This window comes from Varanus komodoensis, unplaced genomic scaffold, assembly GCF_004798865.1.
Source record: "Varanus komodoensis strain SLA01 unplaced genomic scaffold, ASM479886v1 scaffold17, whole genome shotgun sequence".
Lineage (NCBI taxonomy): Eukaryota > Metazoa > Chordata > Lepidosauria > Squamata > Varanidae > Varanus > Varanus komodoensis.
In genome coordinates this window covers 10,420,825-10,442,024 of record NW_025335505.1, presented here as the reverse complement: position 1 = coordinate 10,442,024, position 21,200 = coordinate 10,420,825, and the positions used below count along the sequence as shown (strand labels likewise).

General features: G+C 41.7%; 1 protein-coding gene across 19 annotated transcripts in view; it reads right to left on the bottom strand.

The window, feature by feature from the left end:
- Positions 1-21,200, bottom strand: part of PTPRM (protein tyrosine phosphatase receptor type M) — a 504,993-nt gene that overhangs the window by 67,848 nt on the left and 415,945 nt on the right. For all 19 annotated transcript variants that reach the window (XM_044426600.1, XM_044426602.1, XM_044426601.1 and 16 more), the window contains one exon: positions 11,041-11,128. In XM_044426600.1, coding sequence (XP_044282535.1) covers positions 11,041-11,128 — 88 coding nt within the window. The remainder of the gene's footprint in view (positions 1-11,040; positions 11,129-21,200) is intronic.

The window sequence follows — 21,200 nt, the reverse complement described above, 5'->3', positions numbered from 1 at the left end:
CTTTCTTCCTGGAATACCAGGAATTTGTATTGTTAATGCTATGATGATTTAATATGTTTTATTGGTACATTTTATAGTGTTTTAAAATATGCTGTTGTGAACTACCGGAAGAGCTTTGACTGTTGGGAAGTATAGACAATTACATAAATAAACAATCAAATAAAATTCAACACATATTTATATGGTCCTCTTTGGAAACAGTCTTCAAAGAGGAATGCTTATTATAGGTAGTAGTATTTCTCTCTGTGGTTAATTGAAACTCTGATTCCATAGGAAATTAAGTCTGGAATCCAAATCACACTTAGTTACAATCAAGCATTATAGTAACTTTCAGAGAAGTGTTATGATTGGCTGTAAGCTACATGAGGTATGATGTCATACACTATGTTGATTACATAATAAATAGGGCTGAACTATCTTTGAATGGCTTTTGTTTTTCTCACCAAAGAGACAAATTTTGAAGCCACTACAATTGTGCCTCAGGGTAGCTTTGCTTTCTCTTTCCAGGGGGAATTAGTAAGCCTATTTATATATTCACTTATTTTTTATGCCACCCAATAGATGAGGTTTTCTGGGCAGTCAACAAAAGTTGTGAAGGATGAATCTGTGACTGCCAGTGGTGCGGAGGTAACCACTTCTTTGTATGCCTGACACAGGATGGAAGATTAAGGCACTACTTTGATATAATACACAAAACATCCTCCCATACCAATACTTTCTACTTTGAAAACAAAGCAAGTACTTGATTGTAATGCAAGAATCAAGACTTCTTGTTCAAGAGATGTGTGAGATATATATATATATTTCCCCCCCAGCATATTCTACTGATCTTACATAGCTGGAGGGCTTGTTCTCTGGTTTAAGTTTTCACTTCAGACTTCATGCTTGCTGTTAACAATTTCTTCAATAATTTTTAAAGATTCTTTATTCAAGGATACTGGCATTGAGATACACTTTAGGGAACTGCCCTCCATTATAGTGTGAAATCTTAATTTCACACTAGGTCATAGCTCTGCGCAGTTATGCCTTTAGAAATATTATTACTATTACTAATATTATATTACATTTATAGGCTGCCTTTCTGCCTCTTGCAAGGACCTAGGCAGCTTACAAGTTTGTTTTTTCTCCATTTTCTCCTTATAACAACAGCCCTGTGAAGTAGGTTAGGCTGAGACTGGCCCGAAAGTCAGCCAGTGAGCTTCATGGTTGAGTGGTGACTAGAACCTAATGCTCCTGAGTTCCAGTCAAACATACTATCCAAATATGCCACACTGGCTCTTTAGAACTACTTGCTTTTATGTTCAGACTTGCTTTACACATTCATTTGTGACCAGCAGTAAATGACTTCTTTAGTGGCTTGTTACCAATATTCAGGTTCATGTTGCTTTCACAGGATACAGCAACCTCTTCAATTGAACAAACAGCCTTTTTAACATCACCCCGGGCTGACTAAAGCCACGAGGTCTCCAATTACCTTTAAAAAACACAGCCAATGTTGCTGTAGCTGCTCCATTACTGTGATTGGGATCAAAATAAAGGTATGAACAACAAAAGCAAATAATTAAAGCCTGCAAGTTAACAAATACTTGATTTTCTAGGGTTCCACAGATGTTCTGTGGTGGTGAGGATGATGCAAAAGGTGGATTCTGTAGCCTGACCTATCTGTGTCTTGAGACAAATAAGCACACAGTCTGCTGAATGGAGTTGGATTAGCTAAGGGAACACATTTAGACTGCTAGTGGATAAATTCAAAGCAAGGATAAGGCTCAGGGAAATTTGCAAGTTATGAGTGTAATCTTGGACCAGGTAATACATGGTGGGAAGTGCTGAATTTCAGCAGACTGGCCTCTCACAGGAAGTTGAGCCCTCTGAGCAAGTTGTTCAGAAGATTAGACTACTGAAGATAACCAGGAATATCTGTGCAGCTTCTGACTGGCCTAAAGTGCCTGCACTTTTCTTTTGAGACTGCTGACCCACCCTGAGAAGCAGGGAGTAGTGATCCGCTCCCCACTGCAGGTCTATGAGAATGTTCTGCCAGAGGCAAAGTATAAAATGGTGCCCCACACCTTTTCCATTCTCAGAAGCCTATCAGACTAGTAACGGAGTCAGTATTAGTGATGGGACTACGTCCTTTGTTTCACCTGAGGTCCGCAGGGTTCCTTTGCAAGCTCAGGGGCGGCTGTATGGCATATACAGCTCTGGCCCCCAGCATGTCATATCCATCCCTTGCATCTGCTGCCTGAGAGAGCTTCCCTCTGCCTACTTCCAGTCCCTACAGGATTTCAACAAATTCTGGCTCCTGACAGAACCTAAGCACTCCTTCAAGGTTGCTTCAACCAGGGCACAAAAAGGCACACGATTTTATATTTCTTCCACAAATCATTAGGAGCATTCATTTCAAATCCAGGTGATTAAAAATACGACTACTACTGTGGTCTGGACTGGACATACCCTCTTCTCGCTAAATGTAATAGGGTCTCTTGTACCTTCTTGCCTAATTCACCAAATTTGCTCATTCTACCAGACATTCGCACTTGACGCTAACGTCTAAAGAGGCTTTATGCATTAATGCATTCTGAATATGATCCGATGCATTTCGGGCAGTATGAATAGTCCCAGTGCACCTGGTTCATTCCCAGTTCTTGCTCTTTAGATGATGATGATGATGATGATGATGATGATTATTATATTTCTATGCCGCCCCTTGCCGAAGCCTCGGGGCGGCTTACAACACATCAATGTGTACATATCCTATTCAAAGGTAATCTAACAATATTAGATTCTCATTTGTCCTCATTCCACCAATAACTGCCCCTGTTTATTCAGAGGAACTAATGAATGAGCTATGTTGTTCTGCAATTATTTGAACATGCTCCCTCCCTTATTTATGGCAAGTCAACGCAGAACAACACAATTCACTTACTTTCTTTGTGTGATAAAGCTTAAGGTGGAGGAAAGGTTTGCACGTATCTAGTTGAGATTTGCATTCATAAAAATTTTCTGAAAACGTAACTATTCTATTTTATGTATTCAGTCGTGGTATATTTATCTTGTTTAGGGTTTAGATTATATTGTAAGCCGTCCAGAGGCGACAGTGATGGATGGCCTATAAATGGCATAAATAAATACATAAATAAATATTATAACATAAATATATGTTATTCTCTCACTTCAAAATTTATTAGTAGTATGATTATTATTAATAATTATATATTGTTATACCACACATTAGCCAGAGTTCTCCATACCAAAAATAAATAAATGCAATTTAAAATAATGGGGCACAAAGCTCAATTTGCTTATTGCAGCTTGCATCCCCCCATTATTCTTTATGTGATTTTTGTTTGCAGTGTTCCCACTTGAGGCCTAGCCCAAAAATCGATATCATGATTTATTATGAAGCTTGAAGATAACCAGAAGTTCTGTGTTGCTCTTGCGAATTGGCCATTCTTATATCCAATTTGACTTGCATTTGCTAATATTATTCCTGTACATACATTAGCTTCCATGCAATCTTGGAATGCGTGGAAGGCTCAACTTTGAGAACTCATTCTGATAGAAAAGGTCACACAGTGAAACACAGATAAAGGAAAAAAGACTATGAATTGATCTTGGTCAATACTGCCACCTTCTTTCTTATCTTGGTAATGATCCTGAAAGGGGTGTGTTGATACATAAAATTAAATGTTTAATTTAATTTGAATAATTCTAAAATTATTTAGGCTGCTTTGCATTCAGAACCTGTATAACTAATTTTAAATTCTAATTTTGGGGAACATTATAAATAGAACATTAAAATTTAACTTGAAAAACTTAAGGTTTGTGGGTTGGTTTTTTTTGTTTTTTGTTTTTTTGGGGCAAGCCTGACACTACAGATTTTATTATTTAATTCTGAACCTTTTAAAAATAAGACATTTCAGAATCAAACTCAATAAATTAGGCTAATTTTTGGGAAAAGGTTCTATTTAAACCCTATTCTTAAATTCTATTTAACTTCTTATAAGAACAGTGATGCTGTCAACTTAACCTAGCAGTCTTTCTCTGAGAGTATTAGTTTAGCGGAATTCGCATATCACTGCAAAGAACCTTGTACTGTTTCCACTGTGTGCAGAATTTTGCCCAAACTTACCATGAAGACAAGCATGTGTTTGCCTGGGCAGAAGTCTCTGTGATCCCCACTCTGTCCTCCTGCTCTAGCCATGCATCCAAGGAGCATCATGAGCATAATGAGAGCCAGTGTGGTGTAGTGGTGAAGAGCGTGGGACTGGGACTCAGAGGATCTGGGTTCTAGTCCCCGCTCAGCCATGGAGCCAACTGGGTGACTTTGGGCCAGTCACAGACTCTCAGCCCAACCTACCCCACAGGGTGGTTGTTGTGGGGATAAGATGGAGGAGGAGATGTATGCTGCCTTGAGCTCTTTGTAGGAAAAAGGCAGGATAAATAAATAAAATAATCTCTACTGCTCACTTATTACTTTATTGCTCCCAATCGACTTCAGCAGCATTGCCCTGAACTGCTGAGGTTTTGAGGCAAGTTGTCCCCTCTCCTGAATGTTTCTGCATTTCTGCAATGCTCTCAAATCACTCGAGCCCCAAAGGAATGCTTGTTAAACCACGCTAAACCATTTTGCTAAGATTCCTCCTTCTCCTTCCATTCATTCCCTGTTTCTGAAAGTAAAGAGGGAGACAGGCACATCACTTGGGCAATAAGGATAAGGCAGGTGATGCTACATGTGTTGATAGGGAGCTGAGGCCAGTATTTCTTTATTAGATTTATATCTTGACTGGTGACCTCACTTGGTGAACGGCTCACCTGGGCAACACTCTTGCCAGGGCCTTGCTGCAGCAGGGTGTTCCCTCCCTAGGAAGCTGAGATTGGCTCTTCTGTATGATGCGTTAAGCAAGCAGCGAACGCTGTGCCCATTTTGTTGGATGTCTACTGCCTTTAAGACACACTTTTACTCCTGTGTTTATTGCTTTTTCTGATGTAGTGGTTTTGTGCAGTTATTACTGTAGTTTTATTGTTCTGGTGCCTAGTAAACATAGGATATGATTAATAAATGTATTAAATAAATGTTAAATAATAAAATTCATTATTTTTTCCTACTTTAAAAAAAGCCATTTAAGTTAGTGATCATCACGACTCTCTGTGGCAAGGAATTTTATTAGATTAATGTCATGATGCATAAATAACTGCATTTTTTGCTCCATCAACCCAGTTGCTATCATTACAAGCTAATATATTTTATTTACTCTGTGTCCATAATTCATAGTTTTATCAACTCCTGTCAGGTCCTCCCTCAATCATTTTTATTGAACTAAAATGTACACAAATGTTTAAGTCTTTGCTAATTTGTATTATTCCAGGTTTATACTGACAACCCAAACACACAGTTTCTCATTTCCTAAATACTGATGACATTGCAATTAAATTGAAATCCCAGTGATCAAAGTAACATTTGCTGCTCTCAGAGTCTTCAGTATAGCTTGTGAATTACAATGGACCTGTGCATCTAATATTTTATCTTATTTTCCCTTTGGTAGCTTAAAGCAAGTATCTCAAAATGATTGCATGCAGAGGTAGCTGACACAGCTAAGACTTAGAGAGGAATTAAGTTATCTAAAGTTCACAATGACTGAATAAAAGTTCATAAAGGAAGAGGGGAAAAAACCTGTATAATTTAATCTCCCAAATCTGATTTTTGCTAATTTTTTAACTTGAGTAATCAATATGCTTTTACCTTTTAAAAAATATTGCCTCATTCTTCAAAGGACAGACTTTTACAAAAAATGCAACATTTATGAGAAATATCTATCTACAGAAGTTATTCTAAGTCAGAAAACATAAATTAAAGTATTCTGCTTGTTCATAGAATCATAGAATAGCAGAGCTGGAAGGGGCCAAGAAGGCCAGTGGGTCCAACCGTGATGTTGCAGGACACCAATTTATATCATCCAACTCCAACGACTGTCCAGTTTCTTTCTGAATGTGTCTAGTGTGGGAGAGTCCACAACCTCTCTAGGCAACTAGGTCTGCTGTTGTATTGCTCTGACAGTGAGAAAACTTTTTCTGATAACTAGCCTGAATCTGAGTTGTCACAACATGAGCTGATTATTCTGTGTCCTACACTCCGGTATGAGCGAGAAGAGATCTCGTCCTTCCTCTTTGTGAGAGCGAAGTTATAGGCTGCTGTCACACCAGAAGGTTACTATATTCTACCCACTGATGAACTGATTCTAAGAAAGATTCTGGACTGCGCAGAAATGGATAGACTGACTTTTTCACTGAAGGAGAAAGAAGGCACTGACTCCTATCAAACTTGGGATTTTTTTTATAATTGGCTGGAGAAAGGGGACTTGGTGTAGATTTAGAGATGTTGTCAAGTTATTATAAACTGATTTGAATATGTTTATAGAATGTTTCATTTATTTATTTAAACAACTTATATGCCACCCCATTGCATGAGCCTCGGGGCAGCTTACAATCATTAAAATCCCATATAAAATACAAAAAAATCATCAAATAAAATAAATAAATAAAATAAAATAAAATAGTGGATCCAGCCTGGTCAATTTAAACCAACAAATAAACCACTAACAGTTAAAATAGCGTTTAAATAAAAAGGACTTGGACTGGCGCAGAAAAACAAATAAGGACGGCACCAGGTGGACCTCTCTGGGGAGCGCATTCCATAGGTTGGGCATCACCGCAGAGAAAGCCCTTCTCCGAGTACTCACCCTCCGAATATCCTTCACGGAGGGTTCCCGGAGAAGGGCCTCTGTTGCTGATCTCAGGGGGCAGGAGGGCATATATGGACGCAGGCGCTCCTTTAGGTAACCAGGGCCTAAGCCATTCAGGGCTTTGTAGGTGATAACTAGCACCTTGAATTGGGCCCGGACTTCAATGGGAAGCCAGTGGAGCTGACGGAGGACTGGGGTTATATGAGAACAACGCCCAGTCCCTGTCAGCAGCCTGGCAGCTCTAGTTCGCACCAATTGAAGTATCCGGACCATCTTCAAGGGCAGTCCCATGTAGAGCGCGTTACAGAAGTCTAATCGGGAAGTGACCAATGCGTGTGTCATTGTTGCCAGGCATGTGTCACTGTTGCCAGGTAGGGACGCAGCTGATGGATCAGCCGAAGCTGAAGGAAAGTGCTCCTCGCCACCGCTGTCACATGAACTTCCAACGATAGCTCTGGGTCGAGGAGCACTCCCAAGCTGTGGACCCTATCCTTAAGAGGGAGTGCAACCCCATTCAGGACAAGGTCAAAGTTCCCCATCCCAAAGCCCAACCCACCTACCAACAGGACCTCCGTCTTGTCCGGATTGAGCTTCACTTTATTGGCCCTCATCCAGCCCATTACCTCAGCCAGGCACTGGTTCAGTACAGCCACTGCTTCACCTGGATTAGTTAAGAAAGAGAGGTAGAGCTGGGTATCATCAGCGTACTGATGATTCTGCAGCCCACACCTCCTGATGACCTCTCCCAGCGGTTTCATGTAGAAGTTAAATAGCATGGGGGACAAGATGGAACCCTGCGGAACTACATGGCATAACTGCCATGACGCAGAACCATAGTCCCCCAGCATCACCTTCTGGAATCAGCCATTGAGATAGGAGCAGAACCACTGCAAAGCAGTGCCTCCAACTCCCAATCCCGCTAGCCTATCCAGAAGGATACCATGGTCGATGGTATCGAAAGCCGCTGAGAGGTCCAGGAGAACCAACAGGGATGCACTCCCCCTGTCTTTCTCCCTGCATAGGTAATCATACAGGGCGACCAAGGCAGATTCAGTACCATACCCGGGTCTGAAGCCGGACTGAAATGGGTCCAGATAATCAGTTTCCTCCAAGAGTGCTTGGAGTTGTCCCGCCACCACCCGCTCTAACACCTTGCCCAGAAATGGGATGTTCGCCACCGGTCTATAATTGGTGGCCACCTCTGGATCTAGGGATGCCTTCTTTAGGACAGGCCGGACTACTGCCTCCATTAAAGGGCAGGTACCCGGTCATCCCTCAGAGAAGTGTTGACAACCTCCAGGATCCAGGTCCCTATCCCGTCCTTGGCTGTCTTGAGTAGCCAAGATGGGCAAGGGTCCAATAAGCAGGTGGTGGAACGTACTTGTTCAAGCACCTTGTCCACATCATCAGGCTGCAATAACTGAAATTCATCCACCAATTGTGGACCAGACGGCAACATTGGCTCCTCCCCTGAAGGCTCTGAGTCACTAGTGGAGTCCAGCTCGTGACGAATCTGAGCGATTTTCTCCCTAAAATGCTTGGGAAAGTTGTCACAGCGGGCCATCGAGGGTGGTACCAAGTCTTTCTTAGGGCCTGGGTGAACCAGCCCTTGTACCACCCGAAAAAGCTCTGCCGGACGGCATTGTGAGGAGGCAATGGATGCGGAGAAAAATTTCTTTTTTGCCACCCTCACCACCACAGCATAGGTTCGATAATGGGCTCTTAAGTGTGTTTGGTCAGATTCATCCTGTGATTTCCTCCACCTACGCTCTAACCGTCTCCCAACCCGCTTCATCACCCATAATTCAGGTGTATACCAAGGGGATGAATGGGCTCTGCCCGGCGGAAGAGGATGCTTAGGAGCGATCGTGTCAATAGCCCTGGTCATTTCCCCATTCCACAGCTGGACCAGAGCTTCGACAGGCGCGCCAGCCTTGTCAACTGAAAATTCCCCCAGGGCCTTCAGGAAACCATCCGGATTCATCCGGCTCCGGGGGTGGAACAACACAATCAGTCCGCACCCTTAAAGAGGGAAAGGCCGCTCTTGAGCTCAAACCTCAAGAGGAAGTGGTCTGACCATGACAGGGGAGTCAGACCTAAATTCCTCACCCTCAGATAACCTCTTCCTGCCCCGTTGAGAAAACCAGGTCCAGAGTGTGTCCACGTTCATGGGTCAGGCCACTGACGTGTTGAGACAGCCCCATGGCCGTCATGGAGGCCATGAAGTTCTGAGCTGCCCTGGTCAGATCCATCTCAACATGGAGACTGAAGTCCCCCAGGACCAACATCCTGGGAGTCCTCAACACCAGGTCCGAGACTATCTCCGTCAGCTCAGGCAGGGAGTCTGTTGGGCAGAAGGGTACACGGTACACCAACAGAATCCCCAATCTGTCTCGATTGCCCAACACCAAGTAGAGGCACTCTAGATCCGGCCTCGAGAGAACAGGAAGCCCCGTGAGGGAGATGGAAGCTCGGTAAACCAAAGCGACTCCCCCTCCCCTCCCCTCAAGGCGTGGTTGCTGCTGGACCAGATACCCGGGTGGGCACAGTTGAGAGAGGGACACATCACCTGCCCAGGTCTTGGTTATGTAAGCCAGGTTGGCCCCCTCATCCACAATCAAGTCGTGGTTGAGGGATGACTTATGGACCGACCTGGCATTAAGCAACAGCACTGTCAGGCCTGAGGGGCAGTTGACAAGCTTACCTGGAGCCCTCCGGCTGGGGGAGTAACCAGAAGGGGGAACCATCTGTCCCGCCTTCTTCTATGCAGCCCCGTTAGACTGCCAATGCCATAACGTCCATTGCCCAAGACCACCCTAATGGTGGCGCCCATATGCTCCCCAGGTGCAACCAGGTCTGAATCCATAAAATACTCAAATAAAATCACCTAAAACAATTAAAAACATATGTTTAACATATGTTAAAAAATACGTAGCAGGGGGTTGACCCAGTAAGTCTGATGTATGTGATGATTGATGTTTTTAGTATTAGTTTAAAACTTTAATAAAATTTCTTAAAAAAAAAAGTTTACTATACTCGTAGCTACAATGGGTACCATTCGGGAAAAGAAAGGTACTTTTTAGCACCAAACTAGATGTATAGGCAATTTGATTGAATCTTAAACATGTCCATGAGTGAAGAATGTATAGAATGGGATCAGGGAAGCAAGTTTTAGTCATTAAAACTTGAACAAAAGAACGGAATGGGAAACAAAACACACCCTACCTGCTTCAGGGTACTACTTTTATGCAGCTTTCCCTAGCTTGGTTTTAATATTCAAAATGAGCTGGGCAGTGAGAAGACTGGTTTAAATCTATGGAAAATGAGGAGGTAAGGTGAGGAAGATGCAGTTTCTGCCTCCTGCTCTACTTCCTTCTTTTGATGTAATAAAATAAGTTTCTGTCCCTACTTTACATTCGAAAGGGATTAAGAAACATCCAAATGTCCCACTCACACAGGCTGGCATGAAAAGTCCCAGTGAATTAAAATTAAAACAGTTAAAATACAGTTAAAATTCTTAAGTGCTGCATGTGCCTCATTTGCATTGCATTTCCCTTTCCACCTTGTATCAAACCACACCTGTAAATAGGTACACAAGTGGTAACTGAGCCATTTTTAATTCTAATGATTTCAATACAGGAGGATACCTTCTGGTTGTCCATTTTGTTCATCAGGATCCTAGATATCAGATGTAAAACCAATTTTTCAGTGAAATGGGACTTTGACCTTCTCTGCCATGTGGCCCTCCATGATCCTCAAAAAATGTTATGGGTGGTCTCCTAAATCTCCACAGAAAATTTTGAGGGCAGACACAAGGCAGGTTTGTGGAGGGGGGAAGTTTGTCCCCTCCTCGTTTCACTCATGGACAGCCTACGCCATCATTATAATTATAGCTATTAGTACTGGTTATATTCCTTTCCACCGTGAGGACCTCAGGCTGGCACATGTCATTTCTCCCTCCCATTTTATGCACACAGCAACTCTGCTTGGGATGGATGAATCTGTTTCGTTTTCTCTAGCATCCAGGTCTTTACATTTTATGAAGAAATTTGTCCATCTTGGTATGCTCTGATCCTATCTGGTCCCAGTCCTGGTCTGCACCACCCCACAGTGGCTCTCCAGGACCACTTACTCTGTTCTACAGTCTTTTGAATATTGAAGGATTCCCCCCACCCCTATTTTTATTACAGTGCTTAGAGCTCTGTTTACTCCAGGCACCCAGAGCTGTATATCGGTGGGCACTGTTGTCAGTTACTAAAAGGAATTTACACAGTAGTACAATTATGCTGTCAACACTTACATGCAATGATATTCCCATATCTATTCTTCATGCGGTTCTCATCTTTTTTAGCTGAATCCCATGGTGCAGACTGTCCTTCAAAGAAACTCTGTGGGAAAAAGAACGGGAAACAAAAATAATGCTAAGGAAAAGGATATATAGCAATCAACACATTAAAAGCTAACAGAAAGAAAACGCAACACAGCAACTTTGAAAAACGTAGAGTGTCTACTGGACTGTAATGACTGCTGTTATTTGGCTCTTTACCTGAGAAAGTATTACATTTCAGAAACAATTAATACTATTTAATTTTAATATTTAACAGCAGCAGCATCCTTCTTTGTAAACACAGTGTCTGCATTTCTCTATGAGAGGGCAAAGCTCATAGTATAGTGCCAGACCAACAGGACACCAAGGATGATGACAACATGACAATGTGAAAAGTTTTAAAGATACATCCTAAAATGTTTGGGCACCATGCATCTTTTGAAGATTTCAAGTCTGTTCAGTGGGCTACATGAAGCATTGCCTAATATGGAAAGTCTGGTTTTTTCTGTTGCAGGTCAGTCCCTTTTTTCTAAGTAAAATTTCTAGAAAACTGATGCAAGCGTAACATAGAACACATTTAACACATCAGCCATGCCCAAGGGAAAAAGCCCTTCTAAGACCCACAGCCAACTAGGAAACTGTTTTGCCAGTGATACCTTGCACAAAAGAAATGGCGGGGGGGGGGGGGGGAGTTCCAACATGACAATACTTCATGCCAAGGTTTCCATAAATGTCACCCCTGCAGCTATTAGCTTTTGCTCCACTTTCCACAGCATCTGATAATATCTGATTATCAATCCTTTTGAATAGTCTAGAAAAAGGATATTTGAGGTTTTATGACAGCACCAAAGATCTCAGGGCCAATTCGAACATGCATTATTAACACAGCATAGTCTTCACCTAGGCGGAAATGTTTGTACACTAGAACTATACCCCTTGTGGAAAATTTAAATCTTTTCTTTCTGACTTGTTAGCTGTTTCATTGCATCATGTTTTTTAATGTGGGGATTCTCCGAAACAAGCAACACTACCTCCTCTAGAAAATCTGTGCTTTTTTCAGGGCAGACTCATATCTTACAATCATCTTGTCACAAGCACAGAATTTTCAGTGGTCCAGACATCAATTTCCATAGGTACACATCTCATGTTTTCCCACCACTTCTCACATATTAGTTCTTATGTTAAGAAGGAAAGATGGATCAATTATATAATTTGTTTTATTTATATTGTGATATTTTATGGTTCTTCTATTAATGCATTGTGGCTAATTTTTGTTTTCATGCCTCTTATTTTGTTTTTTATGCCTCCTTTTATGCAACCCTGATATTGTAGGGTAAAGAGTGAGTAAATACTGAACAATCAAACCTTACAATTGGCCTTTCAAAATGAAATTTTGCCCTTTCTAAATTGTGCCCAGTAAAGTCATATTGAACAAACCAGAACAATCATAGCCAATGTAAGCAAAGTTCATCATGACAGGGCAAATACAAGCAGGTATTTGCGGGGAGGGGGCAATTAAATGGACTGGAACAACTACATGACGCTTCTTGCTTTGGGCAAGCCAGTCCCTGTAGAATCACTGAGGGCCAGGGTGGAGCAGTGGTTAAACTGCTGAGGGAGGATGTGGGAGGCCTCGGTTTGAGTCTCTATTTGGCCATGAAGCTCACTGGGTAACTTAGAGCCAGTCACTGACTGTCAGCCAAATCTACCACAGAAGGTGGCTGTGAGGATAAAATGGAAAGGAAGAGGCCTATGCAAGTCACTCTGGGCTCCCTGTAGGGAAAAGGGTGGCATATAAGTATAATAAATGAATAAATACATAAAATGAAGATTAAGGAAGAAATGAAAGTTGTATATATCTAGTGGCAGCTGATTAACCAGCCTCTCTATAGTTAATTTTACTGATATGCACATATGTTTTATTAAAATCATTATTTGCAATAGTGAGATTATTGAATTCCCAGGAGGGAAACCTGTTTTCATTACGTTGTTTTAACATTTATTTGACCACAGCACAGTAGGATCTAACCAAGTGAATTCAAGAATTAGTCCGTTTAGCTGGGGGGGGGGGGGCACACATTTGTCAGTCAGGATTTAGTTGTCTGAGGAATGGCATTCCCTGATCCAATGGGAGCAAAGATGCATCCTCGAGTGCCACATGTCCAGGATACAAAACAAACACCAGGCTCAAATGGCACTGGAGAGTGTGTCCTAAAGGAACCTGCAGAAGCAAGTGCCAACATCCATTCAATGTGTTCTGAATTTCAAACTTTAGCTTCCAAGGTGAAAGAAACTGTATTGGAATCCTGCTGAAAAGCTGATTATTAAATATGCCCAGACAATGATCATATATTTTCTCCTTACTTAGGGAAATGTGGAATGCTTGTAGAAAAAGCTCTTCAAGCGCAAGAAAAGTTCAAGCAGAGACTTTGTTAGGGGGCAGCACACTAGGACTGGAATCCGCATCCATTCTGAGCTCTGAATCTGTGGGAAGCCAGCAGCCCCACCTCCCTGCTCTCCACAGGCACTTGCTGAAACCCAACTCCACAGGTGCTGATAAACTCTGTTGCATTTGATCAATGCAGTAGCTGGCTGCTGCCCCAACCCTCTTGGATCTTTCTGCCTTTCTCCATACAACCCACCATACATTCCTTACAAATAGGGATGTCCTTAGAGAGAGGCAGAGAGAGAGACTTTTGAGGATGTGCTAATCTGCACTTGCACAAGCCCTGGTTTTTCGGGACTTTCTTTTAAAGAATGGGAAATAGGTTATTACTTCTAGAAGCACTGTATCTAATTGTGTATTTGCAGTATTCCACTAGAGCACAGCTCTACCTAGATTACATAACAGAAAAACAGGGGAGGAAAAGCTCATTGTATAGAGCTCTGATCTCAGTTCTCCAGCAAAACCTAAAGAAGATAAAGTAATCAACAGCCTTGTGTAGAAAGCTCTAAGAGAAAAACAAAGCATCTTCAGGTGCTACAGGGACTTGATTCTACCTTCCAGTCATTCCTTCCAGAAATAAAGTTGAAGAGTTGCTCTTCTAAAGACTTCATTATCAGATAAGAAACACCAGGTGATTCATTCCCATATGATAATGAATTCCAGCATGCCAACATAGTCAAAAGACAGTAAAGTAAACGCCTTAGCAGAAAAAACTCTGGCAAGAAATAGCACAGAGGCACCAGCTCAGGAAAAACAGGAGGTCTGGTTAAAGATGCCTGATATAGGCACTGAAAGAGCCACAACACTGACTGCTTACGTTGCTTAAACACAGGAGCAGTGATCAGTAAATCATCTTCCCATTGAGTCCAAATCTATTTAAATGCTGGGACTGGGCTTTTCTTTTCCACCAGAGCAGTAAATATTCAGTGGTTTTATTCCCAAGCAAGGACTGCAACCCAATTTTTCTTCTTGCTCTTACATAGCAGATATTCAGAGTCAGTTCAAACTGCTGACTTAACTCCTGGCAGCTATGAATTTTATTCAATTAACAATGGTAAATTGAATAAAATTAGTCAACCTTGTGGAAAGTATTTTCTGATTAGTAACCTGATTAGTAAATCTTGTGAAAAAGATATTCTGCTATCACTTGCTGAATGCAGGTGTAAATGTTTTGACATGCCATCGTAGCTCCTTCTCTCCTCCCCAAAATACAAACCGTCCAATTGAGGAATAGAAATCTCTGTGCTCGCACAAGCCAATTCATGCTGGTCTCAGCTTATGGTAAAATACATGGGATAAAATGGCTAGAAAACTATGTGGGCTAGCCAGAAATTGTGACTCTCGTGGCCTAAGCTACAGGTCCCCCCTTCTTCAAATTTGTCTGGGACTTTAAAAAAAGCATAAAATATTTTCAGATGAAATAGCATCTGGAGCTACATGGTTACATTAGCATGTAAGCAAACTAGTTTTTACCCTTTGGGTATTAATATTTTTCCTCTGTTTTCAGTACTTGTGGGGGGTAGACTGTGGGGTGAGGGTTTCTGGGCCAAACCTGGGCACTAGACCTCCTGAAATTGTCCATACCTGTAGGAGGTTCTCTGAATTGGTCCTTAGTCAAACTTACAGGAAGGAAAGCCAAGGACAGTCATTGAGGCTGTAAAAATCTAATTGAGATGCACGGGGAAAAGAAGGAAGAAAGACTGAAAAGAACTCTTTCGAGAGCTACCAAAATGTGAAACAGTCTATGGAGGAAGAGGCATGAGAGGGGGGAAAAGACTTTTAATGCAAAGAAGGAGCTACTTGCTTTAGGCCAAACACCTATTCCAAGGCCAACCAGAGAGGGGAAGGCAATGCAGTCAGATTGGGTTAGAAAAAGTGAGAGCCAGTGTGGTGTAGTGGTGAAGAGCGTGGGACTGGGACTCAGAGGATCTGGGTTCTAGTCCCCGCTCAGCCATGGAGCCAACTGGGTGACTTTGGGCCAGTCACAGACTCTCAGCCCAACCTACCCCACAGGGTTGTTGTTGTGGGGATAAGATGGAGGAGGAGATGTAAGTGCCTTGAACCCTTTGTAGGAAAAAGGCAGGATATAAACTGAATGAATAAATAAAAGGCACAGGTGAGAGCAGCATGCTATTTTTATGAGTCCTGAGATGTTGAGCCTCTTCCAAGTCAAGGGCTCAACTCAACTTCGGAGAACCTCTTGGGGGGATGAATTCTGGAGGTGGGTGGAAGCAAAGGAAAAGGCGGTGGGGCCAAAATATCAGCAATATCAGTTCTTACTGTCAGTAACTAAGCCTTAGGATAGGCATTACATCTTTCTCGAATGGGAAAAATCTGCAAAAAATGGAGAAACCACCAGGCAGTGGGCAGCTAGAGTCAGAAGAAGGGGCAGGGCCTGCTGGGAAATCCCAGAGGACCAGGCTAGGTGTCCAGGTAGGTCAGAATTGGGCTGCAAGCCTGAGATGCAACACAGTTGAGACGGCTGAAAGGCAGGTGCCAGAGTTCAAGGAAAATGGGGCACAGGCTATTAGCGACAGTAATGGCAATAGTATGGAAATATGTAATGTATAGGGTTTGAACAGGGAAGGGAAGGAAAAGACTATGTGGCTGTTGCAGCAAGATTGGTATGGACCAGGTGGAAGACAAGAAGATAGGCAATATAGAGTTGGGAAATATCCACTGATGGACTTAGGGTTGATTCTGGTTAGGTTCTTTCTGTGTACATCATCAGGCACCTGTCATACTGAACAGCAAAAGTCAGGCTGTCATTAAAGTACTGTGCAGCCATTACTTCTGGGGAGAGTTTACTGGAGAAGAGAAACTGGATTAGGGCTGCTGGCCCTCGTGTGCAACCCATGTTCTGAAAAAGCACACATGTGCAGGCAGGGACTCTGGACTCTGGTGGCACGGCGAGAGCATCCATGTTCTTTGCAGGCATGTCAGCTTTTTCAGAAGTTATAGCACACATGCAAAGGATGGGGATGAAGCTCGTAGGCCTGATCCTGCAAGTCCTCAGCTATGCTGACTCTGCTGAAGTAACAGTCCTCTCTTGTTGATCTGTTAATAAGCCTGGCCACGGATGTTGGCTTCTCTGCATCCCCATGGACAAGTCCCCAGTGCAACTTCTGAATGGGGCTCAAGTCACCCAACCATGTGAGCAGCAAGGACAGACTCCTCTATTTAACTACTTTAAGGTTGCTCTACAGAAACCAATTTAATTTTATAGACTTCTAGCGACTTTTTCATCTTTTACATTCTAATACAAGCTTTTCCAAAGGGGAAGATTTTTTATATGGAGCTTAGTTTGCATTAATCTGAAGAATGTACTGGGAAGAACAATTAAAATTCAAATTTAGCAATATACTCTTTGGCACTGTAGTTAACTGTAACTTAAAGTAATTTATCTTCCACATATATCTCTAAAACAATGAACAAACTGAGCTGATAGGTTTTTATAATTCTCCTCTTACAGGAAGAATCCCCATGGTACAATATACACATTTAGGCTGTAATTAATGTACAAGGTATATTATTTCCAATTTGTGTACTTAAAATTTAGCCTTGTTCTTTCCTCTTCTGAAATAAAAATGCTATCAGGAGGGCTGAATGAATGCTTTTTCTGCAGTGTTTGTGTCATTTTTACAAATAAATCCCACTTTTTATTCTTTATAGCATGTAATTAAAAGTGTTGTTTCTGACTACATCTCATATATTCTACAGCAAGTCAGTGAACCTTGGAAACACTCATAATAGTAGAAAGTCTATAATACAATAACATGAAATCACTCCATGAATATCAACTAGTTTGCATTTTCAGAACCAGCTCTGAGCACTGTGTGTAAGGAAAGTGCACTTTCCACACCGACAAGCATATATCTCTTTTTTCCTAAGCAACACACATGCCCTGTGATTCAATAGCCTTCCTCAGATTACCCTCTCCTCCCTTCATCAATTTCCATGAGATGTAATTACACATCCCAGTTGCCCAACCCAAGAGATTGCAAGTAGAAAATTTTATCAAGATATTTAAAATGAGGACTTCAGGTTTCTGCAAATGGATGTATTATTACTCATAAGGGTGCTGATGTCAGGGTTATATATCACATACTGTAGGTCTCTCATGCAGTATGGATAAAATTTTCAGATGTTTACTACCTTTTACAATTCAGCTCCATAAAGCATGGCTAAAATGGGTATCCTGGAATAAAAGGGAAGATCACAAGTTGTTGCACTGTTATTTTAGGGGTGTTTCATACATTTGACAGAATTAACGTGTAATACATTGCCTGGACTGTACCACTTGGGGCTGCTGCTGGGGAATTGCATGTATATATGGCACATAGAAAATGAGCAAAACAGGAAGAAGGGTTACTTTATCCACGAGAGAGTATTCAGACATGCAGTCTTGCAACTTAACATAGTAGCATCCAGGAACCTGATTCCAATACATGTCTCGATGGGCTATTACAGGACATCTAGCTTTTAACTGTCTCTTTTTTCCCCAAAGAAATCAATGCATAACCTTTAATACCTCACACCATCAAAGTACAGAGAAAATCCTAAACTAATATTGCATAATGGTAGCTCATACACTCATTCGAGATTCAGTTTATGCTTATTCTAGCTTCTAGGACTGGGATACTTCACCACATTTTCCCATGCAATTCACCATTTTAAGGCTGTTACCTTCCTTCAGCAGCAGCTGATCTACAGTTAGGGCTGTATCTTGACAGACAAAGCTTAGCCACAGTCACAAAGGCATGCCCTGGTAACATCCCGGTTGGACTATTGCAATGTACTCTATGTGAGGCTGCCTTTGAAGATGGTCTCAACTCTCCAAAATAGGGCCATGTGATTGCTAACAAGAACTAGTTCAAGGGCCAGTTCTTTATCATCTACACTGGGTACCAGTGGAAGTCTGGGCCTAATGGAAAGTGCTTGTACTTACACATAAAGCCCTAAATGGCTTGGGTCCTGAGTAGGATGTCCATCTCCCATGTGTCTCTACCCATCTGTTAAGATCAAGTGAGGTGGTCCTTCTCAAGGCCCCTTTCCCTAGGCAGGTGTGGGGGATGTTGGCTAGAAGGGCCTTCTTGGTAGTTGCACCGACTCCAGAGAGGTGCACCTGCTATATCATTGCTATAATTTCAGTGCCAGGCAAAGAGATTCCCTTTCTTCAGCTATTTTAAAAATGGATTTTAGTGGTTGATTTTTAACTGACCATACATTTTCTTCTTATTCTTATTTTTATTATTGGTTGCTTAATTTAAATTTGCATATTTTAATGCATTTCTGTAATATTTTATTTGTGATGTATTGTTTTATATTTTGATAATGTTGTTAATATGTTGAATATGCTACTTTTATATCTGATTTTAGAATGTTTTGTTGTTTTAATTACTGTAAGCCACACAGAAAGCCCAGATATGGGCTATTGTAGGAGCATACAAATTGAACTAATTGAAGGAACATACAAATTTGAATTGAATAATAAATACTTAAATAAAACAACGTATTGCTTACATGATTTTTAATAATTGCTTACATGATTTTTGCCAGGTTGAATATAGTGAGCTATAGTATTTAATTTCAAATATATTCCATTATGGTTTCTAATGTGTGAGGCACAAGACTTGGTTTTCTTCCCTTATAATATTTCTCTGACCTTGGCTAGTTTCTACAGGGGCAAAACTTTAGCCATTCACAGGTGCTTGCCAGCATGCAACCTACAGGGGGAAGGAGACACAGGCCAGACCACGGGCTGCCAGTCAGGATTTCCTCCACTCAGCATGAAGATTTGCAAAAGCTTCTGTAAGCGTGTTTGGTTGAGCCACTGATAGTGCTTCCATAACCAGGGCCCATGGGAAGAGAGGCTTCCTGACTGAGGGAGTTCTGTAAGCATTTTCCACTTCTGTAGACCTTCAAACATGCAGATACAGAAACCAGCCTCAGGCATGGCTTACATAGATTGCCGCGCACACACGCTACTTTAGGTTTACTGGTGTGCAAGTGAACGCCTCCATAGGGGATTCCAGTGGAACCCTCAGCGCAGTAAACCACTGCCAAGATCAAGTACTAACTGAAAAGCAAACGAGCGATGCTGGTATAGTGTTGCAAAAATATGCATATGTTTATTCCCTTTTAAAACATGTGATATTAAAAAAGGATCGATTTCCTACACTGTGGCTGCTTATGAGAAAAGTTATTTCTAATTTGCCTCTGTGACCTCCTGTGTGTTCCAAAACAGTGCCCTGCCACATTTGTCTGGGATTGCTCTTGAATTACTCTCACAAGCCCAGCATTGCTAACTGTGCATCCTCAGACCATGATGAAAAAGATGGTAGTTGTTGCTTTGCTGCTGAGAGAGCAGAGCCTGTCATTCAGCTATTTATTTGACTAAAGGCAGAAGAGGTCTTTAGCATGCTAAAAAATGAAAGGGGGAGGGTACTAAAAACAAAGGCTGCAATCCATCAATATAATTCAAATAGCCTTAAAACAGAACAAAAAGGTCAGGTGGAGAAATTTTGTTGTTCTGTTCAAGTACAAATGAAATGCCTCAATGACTATTCCTGGATTACCTGTGCACTGTAGCATGGGATGCAGCCACCAAGGAGATGAAATGAATAAATATTAAATACGCAACTACGTAGTAGTAGCAGTGGAATGATGATGATGAACAAATTCTGCCAGACTAATTTAATTTCATTTTTTTGACTGGGTAACCTCCCAGATGGACTGTGGGAATGCTGTGGATATAATCTGTCTAGACTTTATCAAAGCCTCTGATAAAGTGCTCCATGATATTCTGATTACCAAACTAGCAGAAACTGCAACCATTCCGTGGATGCGCAATTGGCTGCAACACTGGACTCAAAGAGGGCTCATCAATGGAATGTCCTCAAACTGGGAAGAGCTGACAAGAGGGGTGCCGCAGGGTTCTGTCCTGGGCCCATTGTTCATCAACATTTTTGTTAATGATTTGTATGAGGAAGTTCATGGAAAGCTAATTAAATTTGCAGAAGACACAAAGCTGAGTGGAATAGCAAATACCCTGGAAGACAGAGATAAGATACAAGGTGATCCCAATATGGGTTAGAACACTGGGTAGAGAACAATGGAATGAAATTTAATGGGACAAAGGCCAAGTTCTCTACTTAAGAACTCGTAACCAAATGCATTACTATAACATGGGAAATACTTGGCACAACAATATTGCAAGTGAGAAGGATCTTGGAATTGCTGTAGACCACAAACCAAATATGAGCCAACTATGTGATACAGCTGCAAAAAGGGCAAGTGCAATTTTGAGCTGTATTAACAGAAGTATCACTTCCAAAACACATGAAGTATTAGTTCCCCTGTACTTAGCACTAGTCAGACTTCACCTATAGTACTGTGTCCAGTTCTGGGCACCTAAGTTTTAAAAAGACACAGAAAAGCTAGAAAGGGTACAGAGGAGAGCAGTAAGGATGATTCAGGGACTGGAGGCAAAGCCCTAACAGGAAAAATTGAGAGAGCTAGGCATGTTCAGCCTCGAGAAGACTGAGGAGTGATGTGACACCACTCTCCAAGTACTCTAAAGTCTGTCACAAAGAGGAAGGAAAGATTCCCTTTTGTCCATTCCAGAGTGTAGGGCATGGAATAATGGACTTAAGTTAAAAGAAACCAGATTTAGAATAGACCCCAG